This window comes from Hyposmocoma kahamanoa, unplaced genomic scaffold, assembly GCF_003589595.1.
Source record: "Hyposmocoma kahamanoa isolate Upper Pololo Valley unplaced genomic scaffold, ASM358959v1 132, whole genome shotgun sequence".
NCBI lineage: Eukaryota > Metazoa > Arthropoda > Insecta > Lepidoptera > Cosmopterigidae > Hyposmocoma > Hyposmocoma kahamanoa.
The window spans coordinates 513,798-524,890 of record NW_020653467.1 but is presented as its reverse complement, the minus strand read 5'-3'; the positions used below and the strand labels follow the sequence as shown (position 1 = coordinate 524,890).

The 11,093-nt window shown below is 33.6% G+C and overlaps 1 protein-coding gene across 1 annotated transcript; it reads right to left on the bottom strand.

Annotated features, from left to right (window-relative positions):
• Nucleotides 1–228: 228 nt before the first annotated feature.
• On the bottom strand, nucleotides 229–9,951 carry LOC113240331 (myosin-15-like). Its single transcript, XM_026477604.1, has 4 exons — nucleotides 9,726–9,951; nucleotides 7,448–7,572; nucleotides 4,981–5,043; nucleotides 229–411 (listed from the first exon to the last, which is right to left on the bottom strand). The coding sequence occupies exons 1-4, from the start codon at nucleotides 9,931–9,933 to the stop codon at nucleotides 229–231; spliced, it is 579 nt and encodes a 192-aa protein (XP_026333389.1). The 5' UTR covers nucleotides 9,934–9,951.
• Between the last annotated feature and the right edge of the window lie 1,142 nt (nucleotides 9,952–11,093).

Sequence of the window (11,093 nt, the reverse complement as noted above, 5' to 3'; positions counted from 1 at the left end):
ACTTGGCGACTATATTACCGAAATGGAGATTCATAATTAAATGCTAGTTACGCGTAATTGCACTATCTCCGAACATTTGTCAATAACGGGTTTAATGGTCGTGAATGAACTCTGAAGTTGATTGCAATATTTAATTTTATTGAATATCATATTTTCAATACCATTCATCAATTTTTTTTGTGTATTTAATGTACAAATAAAAATGACCATTTATTATTATATTATTTATTATTTTGCATATTTTGGTATAGTTTGGCAGTTGAGATGTTTTAGACGTGATTGTACATGTCTCCATGTAAACAAGAAATCATACATGTCAATATTAATTTCAAACTTTTGATACCTGTTAGTAATAAACGAACGTGATGATCGTCTCTTCTCATAAGAGTTCGACAGCAAATCACCGTGTTTCTATAACATAACAGTATAATAGATGATGCAACATCGTTTATAGCCTTTATTACAGGACCACCGCAGCATGGTTCCTGTCTAACCATCAAGACATAAACGGCTAAAAACATAAACAATGCATAATTACTGCACGACACGCGCTGTTTGCGACGTTATGGACATGTCATTATGTCGTTAAGGCGGTATGTCACGGTCCTGTTCCAATATAAAAATGTTGACACAATCGTGTCCAAACCACAAGTGCTTTTTTTTTCTTTTTAAGAAATATATCGATGTCGTATGACCGACACAACCACGTACTTTATTGCTTTGTTTCCATTTTGCAGTTGTTTAAGAGTTGTAAAAACTATTTCCCTCTTTATAATAACATTTACTTCTTAACAATATATTAAGCCTGTGAACAAAGAATATAAATAAACGAAGTGTTCCTGTTCATCGAACACCTTTAACGTAAGCGTTTGGCGGCACACGCCGCCGGTCGATATTATTTTTAATACACATAAGTGACCACCCAAACATTTTGAAAGATAAGTACACTCTCTTTGTGGACGACATATCTGTAATAACTTCTTGGTCTAACACAGTCGAATTATCCCAAAAATTAGATTTCATACTTGACAAAATAACAAACTGGCTTAAACTTCATAATTTAGGACTTAATATCAATAAAACAAAGCTGACACAATTTCGACCTTTTCAAAAAATGCATTACAAATCTCATATACGCATAACAATATATCTTTACAAACTGTAAGTTTCGCAAGTGTATTAGGAATTGAAATCGATTCTACTATCACTTGGAAGCAACATATAGAAATACTGGCTCGCAAATTGTCGTCATTTATTTACGGTTTGAGTAATTTGAAAAGAGTGACCGATTTTAAAACTTCTTTGTCGGTATACTATGCTTATGTTCATTCAATAATATCGTATGGCATAATTTTGTGGGGCAACTTGTTCAGACATTAAAGACATTTTCATAAAACAGAAAAAGTGTATTAGGATATTAACAAACGTTAATCAAATGGAATCGTGCAAACCTCTTTTTGCAAAACACGGCATCCTCACCTTCACGTCTATATACATTTTCGAATCATGTTTTGTAAGAAAACATAAAAATCGTCAAGTCCTCATATGGCAAAATTGTACAATAATTTACCTATTCATATTAGAGGCATAGATAAAGACACTAACTTTGAAAAATCATTGAAACAGTTATTAATAAAAACAAAACTTATTATAATATAAATGAATACATCTGTGATTAAAATTTGGTGAAATAATATAATGAAAAACCTTAGTAGAATATTTAGACTAATTTAGAATAGAGAGTATTTTTAAAATATTTTTTATTATGTTATGAAATCTCCTTTGACATTTAGTTAGTAATCTAAAAATTGTATTACATACCTATTTTTATTTTGTAAGTACTTGCCTGTCCTACCCTAAAATGTGAGTAATGTTAAAATTTTATAAATATTATTGTTTTTAATGAGTTGAAATGTATTGGAATTGTTTGATATATGTATTTTGTTGGTGTAAATTTATTTACCTATTATAAAAATCCCTCTTTAATTTGCTATGCCCTTACAGGGCGTCACAAGATACTTTACAATAATCTACCAACTTAAATTGTAGTTTGTACTTATGCTTTAACTGTGGTCCGTGGTGTGGTTCCGGTCCAATCATATAAAATTTTTTCAATATAATTTCTTTGATTGTTGAATGTGACTCACCGCAACGTTTTCTCATAGCTACATGTCCTTTAATTTGAGACCAAAAGTTTTTTAATTAAATTGAACTTCCGATGCTGTTCTTCCACAATGTGGTCAATAGCAAATTCCGAGTATTTTTGTTTATGTTTTTTAGAATGTCATAAATCAATCTTCATTGGTTAAAAGGAATGTTATGCTGTTCAAGAAAAACTATAATTTGTGGTTTTTGAGCCATAATGGTATGGTGCATTGTCGAGTAGTTCGGTATTAACTCGCTACAAAGCGATATCTCAGGCACCCGTGACCGTGGGATCTGTAACGGGCCCAAAACGTTGGTTGTTGGTTTGTTGAAAAAAAAAACAAATATACGCGATTTACATCCGAAAAAAAATATAGTTTCGTTTCCTATAAAGCTCAGTTTGATATATATACTCCCGGACACATAATTCGAGCCACCTCGCGTTTTTACCTTAAAGGGCTAAAATACAAAAATAGTGTTATCATCGAAGAAAAAGTTTTCCCCGGTTTTGCAAATACAAACAAGGACTTATGGAAAAGATGTTTAGTATACTAGTTTCAAAATTACATAATAGTTTTTGATCAATCAAACATTCTTCAAATACTGAAAATGCGTGGTGGCACGAATTATGTGTCCAGAAGTGTATCTGCATCATAGATATAGGAAAAAAGGGGAGATTTGGTGGGGGGGCGTGGTTCGTATCGCCTCGATATGATCAAAATGATCATATGGAGGTGACACGCCTACAAACATCGTCACAGTGACATGGCGATCGTTGTACATACAAGATCTCTCGTGAAACGTGAAAATGCCAAGTTCAGGAGTGAAAACAAAAATTTTAAAACAAGTGAGATAACATTCCCCCGGCTATTTGAATTTGTAGTAACTATTTCTATTATTATTCAATGTTTTATTTTTGTCTCCATACAAATTTCTAGACTCAAATATTGTGATGTTCATTTACGATGACCGATTTTTATCGACAATAAACTTTTACTGAAGTCCCTAAAATATCGAAGCGAAAAGCGTTCACGTTAAATTGATTTCCTTTATTTTATTATTATTATTACTAAACATTTTATTTCGAGTAACTTTAACACAACTCATATTTCGGACAACTATTTCAATTTCATGTCAATTTGTATGTTGCTGTTGCTTGAAGAAAAAATGTATGTGTATTACAGAGACTACCAGTTTTTCTGCCCTATGTACAAGGGGTGACAGATAAAATAGCCAGGTCGCTAAGGAAGTTTTCCATAAAAACTGTTTTCACCCCCTTAACCAAAATAGGAAAAATGTTACGTTCACCAAAAGACCACCTTCCTTTACAAACACCGGGTGTCTATAAAGTGAACTGCAGTTGTGGGAGCTCGTATATCGGTCAGACTAAACGAACAATTGTCGATCGTATGAAGGAACACATCCGAGCAGTAAAAAACAATGATGCACAGAAGTCGGCTATAGCACAACATCTCACACAGACTGACACTAACCACTGGATCGAGTTGCATAGCCCCCAGGTACTCTCGACAGAACGTCACTACATACCACGGTTGGTACGAGAAGCCATCGAGATCACGAAGTACAAAACATTTAACCGTGATGATGGTTTTAAACTGTCCAGTGCATGGAATCCGGTCCTTAGTGCGTGCAGTAATAAAAACAAAAACACCTCGAGTTCAGTTTCGCGTGTGGATACAGTAAGTGTGGTTTGTGTGAAAAAAGTGAGTGACAATGGTAACGCCATAACAAATCGCGATGAAGGTAGTCGTCGACAGCGCAAGAGGGTAGACAGATATGTCTGCCCATAAAGCTGTCATCTGCCGCCGTCCAGTCAACCCGTGACCATGGAGCGTGCAACCGTTCCGAAATATCGGGAAAATAAAAAGAAGTTATACCGTGGTAAGAAACCTGTTACTAGTGATAATCATTTAGTGAATAACCACGAAAGTCTTAAAATCTATGTAGATAATAAAGTTTGAATTGCACACAAGCTAAAAAGTGGCGACATCGGTACCCGAGCTTACATAGCGTTATTACATATCTCCCCTTTTTTCCTATATCTATGATCTGCATCGAGTTCTTTATGGTAATTACATCTGGAACAAAACCTTTTTCATTACCAGCATGAACGATGATTATACGCTCACCTTTAGAAATTGGTTTCTTTAAACCTTTTATCTTTTTATCTGTTCAAGATTTCCCTTTTCAAGACAATATTTTTGCAATCGGCCCTTGTCTTTTGAATTTCTCCGAGATACTCTAATCTTTTTAGGCGAATATATTACGTTTTTCCATTAGGATTTCTCTATTACTTTCTATTTTTTTTACAGCGAAAATGCATTTATCACGAAATTCTGTTAATATCTCCAGACAGCCTTCAAATTCGATAGCCTCATTCATCTTCGCAATCATGTTACGTATGACACAACAACAGCTGATTGATCTTTTTTTTATTTTACTTACAGTCTTAGATATATTAAACTAGTTATGACAGTCAGGAGATGGATAATATGTAAGACTGCAGTAATTACTCGTAAGTGACCAAAATTAGACATTACAAAGAAAGAAAAAAGTCGTTAAAACCAAAACCAATGACCTGCAACAACCGCAACAGAAACTCAAGAGAAACTCGTAAGGTAATAATGTTAGCAAAAAATCATGATATTCAATAAAATAAATAGAATCTCTGGTCAATAAAACATACAAATATTTTTACTTGAAATATTTCTTAGCGACGCTAGTTACGCTTGGCGTTGTGATTATTCGCCATCTTTAAATAAAATAGACGCAGAAAGTAAATAGGATGTATTAAGAATGTACAGTGAAACTTACCGTTGTGTAACATCCCAACTCCTTGTAGGGATTCACTGCGACTAGAATGGATCCTGTGTAGGTCTGTTTATTAGTTATTAAGGAAAATACATTCCGTACAGCAAAAACCAAATTTTTACAGCATTGTTTTCACTTCAGACTCTGGCAAAAAACCTACAAATATAAAACTTGCTCTTGCGAAGCCTTCGATTTAATTTCATTTCGACGCATGTCAATTCTGTTTATTTTAACATGTTATTCTTGAGGACTATATTCACACTATGGACCACGGGTTTATCTCAGAGAAAAGTTTAAGGAGACAGGTATCATGACTGAGGTATCATGACTGTCGCATCACCGTACATTTACTCAAATATTTTGTATGCCCGTAAAAATATACATAATTTCAATTAAGAAGATATCCATAATATTAATCTTAGAACCAAGTCTAAACTTATGGTAATACGATTTCGTTTAACTTAGGTAAACGATTCTTTTACGGGGAACTGTATACGTTTTTGACAATAAGATTATCATTTGTTATGTTTAAAACTTACATTAAAAGTATTTTAAATCAAAAGTCATGTTACTAAATTGAAGAGAAAGATGTATATGTGTGGAAAGACAGCATGAGTCTAGATTCCACACAATTACGATTCAAAGTGTATTCCACAGCATTTAAGTTCATTTGAAAAGAGCAATCCTAAGAGTTTCTTGCTCGTTCTCCTCAGGGAGGTCAGCGTAGTGAACGAGTAGTAGTTTAGAAACTGATGTTCTAAAAAACAGTCTGTAAAAATTTTACTTACGGAATAAATGAATATTTGACTTACTTTGACGGTTATTTTTCTATTAAACATGTTTTAACAAACGGAGAAAATGCGTTAGAAGCCTCCGACTGGACGTATATTGTACGTATTAGTTCTTCATACACTATTCTATTATTACTATAGTCTCGGATTATGATAACGTAAAATTAACATTTATTTGAAGTAACTTTCAAATATTTTCGTGATAAAATTGTTTGTTAAAAATAATTATCTACCAATGTGTAAATAACTACAACATTGTATACATGTAATATTCTATTTATAATACTTTTATTTTATGCCGATGGTAAAATGGTATTGTGGTTGAGGGAGCTTTGAAGCGTTTCTTGCCCGTACCGGACCACCTGTCTGGTTCACCTGGATGGACCGCGGGCAATTATTTGTTCCCGTGGTTCACCTTTTACATATAAAATAGAATTACTCAAAACTTATATTGGTGGTGGTCCATCTCGACATGAACAGTATGATGCTGGCCATTATAATATTTATCGTTTTAAAAAATGTGTGCATAACTTACAGTTTGATACACAGAAATTGTTATTTATGTTTATTGCGTGATATTTGTTAACATTATTATTATCGAACTAAAGCCACAAATTTTACAATACTTATAAAACTTGCATATCGTTGGCTAAACTCGAAAATGAAAGTAAACATATAAGAAAACAAAAATTGTCTCTGGCATTTTTAGACATCAACAATAATGTTTTGTAAACTTGTTATTATTGCCACCTATTCTCGGAATAAAATTAAGTTCTACACTACTCATCTTATACTTTGTTTTAAATTAATTTATTCGTATTTTCGTCCTTTAGGAAACAACTGCCATACATTAACAAATTCAATTCATCAAATTGTCAATTAATAGACATTAAAATAGTTATATATCTTTGCAATCGAAATGTTAAAGGAGTTCAAGGTGACTCACGAGAAAAGAAAAATCTCTAGGTTAACCACGGGAAGAAATAAGTGCCCATAGTCCAGCCAGGTACACATAGGTGAACCACGGGAAGAAATAATTGCCCGTGGGCCACTCAGGTGAACCAGACAGGTGGTCCACGGGCTAGAAGCGACTCTCTTACAGTGAAATAAGCTCCTAGTTCCTTGACGTATTTACTACGGAACACGGAGAAAATTTCATTGAAATATCTATCGGATGAAACGGATTTTTCCGTAAGTGAACGTGGAAAAACTTTCGTAATATTTCTTTTTATTGAGCGTACTTTAGCCAATCGTATTTCGGGCGCCGTAGTTCAGCACCGGTATCTTTCGTTTCATTATCAATAAAAAAAAAGGTTTAATTAGTGTTTTTTAATATCGAAACCGATTTTCCGTGTGGCCCAAACACGTCAAAACGATCTCACTTCATCTTAATAAACCTATACAGAATAACTGGTCCCGGGGGTCTACTCCCGTTCCGACATCAGTCCGACACAATAGTAATAAGAAAAAAAAAAGAAAAGAAAAAAAAGAGAAAAAAAAGAAATAATATTCGACCAAATTAAAAAAACAATGTCAAGTATGAAGCTTCATTCGTATCATGCGTTTTTAAATTTGGTCGAATAACGCTTATTTGACGGTAATAGTTTCGGGTGGATGTCGGACGGAGAATAAGACTAGAACGCAGGTATATGCATTGTGATGTAAATTGCAAAGGATACATAAACGAGGTCGTATTTGTAGCGGCGCTTGAGGTTGTCGTTGATTGCGGCCTCGGTGATCTGCGGCATCAGCGTCATGTCGGGGACGCCCTCCGCAGGCTCGTTTTCCCGCTCCTCCATTTTGTCTGGAATACAAAAAGCTGTTATTACACGAGTGTTTTCTTTTAAATATCCAAAGCAGTAGTCTAGATCATAGGTTCCCAAACTTTTTGGCTAGCCGCCCACTTAGGTAAGATAAAAGCATTTCAACGCCCCCCACCAGAAAAATAATTGAAAACATTATTCTTTTATTATGTATTTTTTAAATTAACTTAACACAAAAATCACAAGGAAAAAATTATATATATGTAGCGTAGTTTATAAAGATATTTCAGGTTTTATTTGCCGTTTTTTTACGCCCCCCCAATTGCTTCCGAGGCAGAACCTCTCAGAAACTTCAAGGCCCACTGGGGGCAGTAGCGAAACTATGGTCTAGACACTCCATCTGCTGCTCCTGCAGCCAGTCCACTTTTTGTATCTTTCTCGCATTATGTATTTGCTTAAGCATTTTTAGAAATTTTCGAGATATTTGCGCCGTCTTAAAACTGTCATATCCACTTTTTTACTATAGTCTACAGATTAAAATAAACAATTATTTTTATTATTCTTATTACTAGTGGTTGTGGAGCAAAAGATAGTAAATTTGAGCCTGAGTGAGTGAGTGAGTGTTTACGAAAGTTAATTTCAGTCCATAGGCCATATCCTTCATTCATAGTAGCACCACTAAATTTTAAAACATGAAAAAAAAATTGAAAGTCCAGTGTGTACCCTTGGACTAATAGAATTAGTCACCCTTTTCAAAATCCAAACTAACATAAAAAATAACAATCGATTTTTTCGACTTACTTATAGGTAAGTTGAAAAATGATAATCTCAGTACAGAGTACTATGTATTTGCCAAATTTTATTGAAATATCTCCTAGTTCGCCACTATACAGGACTTCACACAGGATATAATAAAAATCGGTTCTCACTACTCAAAGTATATTGAGAGAGGAAAAACGCCTTGAATTTGAGAATAGCAAAATCAACCATTAAAATAATTGCTCCTTATAATAAAATTTAGGCGATATTTATAAAAATGAATCTTCATGCGTGAACAGCCACCCTTAGAGGTAGATGATTTTCTTCAAAATTATATTTGATCACTATGGAGGAACTGTCTTTCCAACAAAAAAAATAATCATGTAAAATCGGTTCACAAATATCGAAATTATCGCGTAACATACATACAAAAAAAACCTGTTTTGAAGTGTGTTAAAAAACGATTTTATTTCCAGCTTATTTTTTCGACAATCAATGTTTATTTGGAGTTTATTATACTCAATACTAAAGTATTGCAAAATTTAAAGAAGATCCCGTTATTCACATAAAATAACCACTTAGCTACAAATTCAAATCCAGCCAATATATACCTACATAAATCATACAGTACACACATATATTTATCAAAATACAACGCTTAGTGATAATAATTTCTTTTTTTTTAATTAAATGTGTATTTATTGGATAAGGGATTTTTAAAAATTTTGCTATTCTTTGCTTTTATTGCTAGTATCGAGTATCATAGATTATTAAAAAATACACACACAACATTTACAAGTAACATTTCGTAGATTTTTCAGGGGAACACGTTTAACGTTTTAACGGCTATTTTTTAAAAATTCGTCCTGTGTAAACATTCAATTTTAAAACTTAATTGAAAACAACGTATAAATATTTCAAAACAGTTGTGAAACCTGAAACATGCTCCCCTGAAAAAATCGACAAAATGTCGCTTGAGTCCTTTCTACAAAACATCTACGATATTTTAGTCATAGGCAGCTAACAGATTGACTGCATGTTTGCAGTTAATGCGTGAAGTCGTAATCAACTTCATGCAGTCGAGGTCTCCGAATTCTCGGATAACGACTTCACTTGTTATGTAAAACATAAAATAAATATGTGAAATAAAATTATTATGACTTTCAATTTATATCACTGTGGAAAAAATGGCCTAAATATTTTTAATGGTGCTAGAAAACGCTATATAACGTATACGGAATATGAAGATGGTTCTTTTTAAATTATTATTATTAATGACTGTCTTCGAATTTAGCCAATGAAAAGGTTGGGAAAGCAGAATTACAGATTATGGAAAAGGCACGGGATTTGAATGAAAAAGGATATGGGTTTATTATATTATAGATGATTATTGATTACATACGGAGAAAATGTATATACTTGAGAATTGATTAACCTTTCTTTGCGTAACGTAGGCTCCTCTTGTTTGCTACATTAGGATATATTTTTTGGTCAAACAGAGAGTGAACTCTAGAAACAATCCCGTTAAGATTTACTCCATCTACATAAATCTCGTTGTCCTTAGAATTACGTTCTAGATTCCTAACATTATCAAAGCGATTTGGGATCTTCTCCAAGTTAGGCCTTACAATGTCGGTTGCCATAAAATTTAAAATTACACTGGATGCAAAAACAATTCAAGAAAACTGTAGAAAATGTGCCTATCACTAAACGCAAAACTTTTGTTTCTAATAATAATTTTGAAGCATTTGAATGATATTGTCAATAAAAGGAAATACAATCGAACGGAATTCGAAAATGTTATTTTTAAATCTATTCTTAAAGTAAACCAAAGAGATTGAATATAGAGATATATATCAAGACTCTTTGCAGGTAATATTATGAGAAATGCAAATGTAGGATAATGTTTTTTATGCGATCAGATAATATGGGCATCGATAAACGACGATCTCCCCTTGGAGGGTTACAATGTCGCCTGAGGTCGAGGGTTGCAGGAGGTCAATTCAGGCGACATTCGATATCGCATTGCCACATCTCTCCACGTAAGGAAGTAATATTAAGGTAAAGAAAAATAATATTTCTAGTTAAATTAAAAATGAAATTATGTTTGAGTATACGTTTTTTTCACGAATTTGTTACGATACCTATTACGTAGACCTAACAAAGAATAATTTTTTCGGCATGCTATTTCTAGGTCTTCGGGGTGTTTATTCATCTAGAAATTAAAAACTCAGATTTATCAAATTAAAATTCAGAATAGGCCCATACTTTACACATCTCGACCCCCAACTCAAAGGAGTCCCCTTGATAAGATTTTACCATTTTGATAGAGTTTAAAACTGTTTTATCACGCAATATGTAGTCATAATATGAAATAAATCAATACGGGAATGGTTACAAGCCGTGAGTTTTATTAGATTCATATAGGTACCTTGTCGTATGACCTAGTAGAAATACAAATGCACTAGGTACTTTATTAATTTAGACGAATATAATGAACGTCGCTAAACAATATCAGTATTGGGACACGTACTCATAATCATGAAATACACATTCCCAAGAGTCCGACGGAAATGTCGGAAATGTTATACCGCGCCTTCCCATTTACAGCCATATTGCAGAACAGTAGACATCTATAACTTGAACAATCTTGCCCCTAATTCACGATAATGTGGGAGAATAGTGCCAATAAAGCAGTCTTTCCTAAGGCAGGACGACGGGACGCGAAGCTCCCGGGAGAGCGAGTTATCAGATGGAAATGTCACTTGCCCGCCACGTCACTCTTCGCTTTCACACTTGCCAT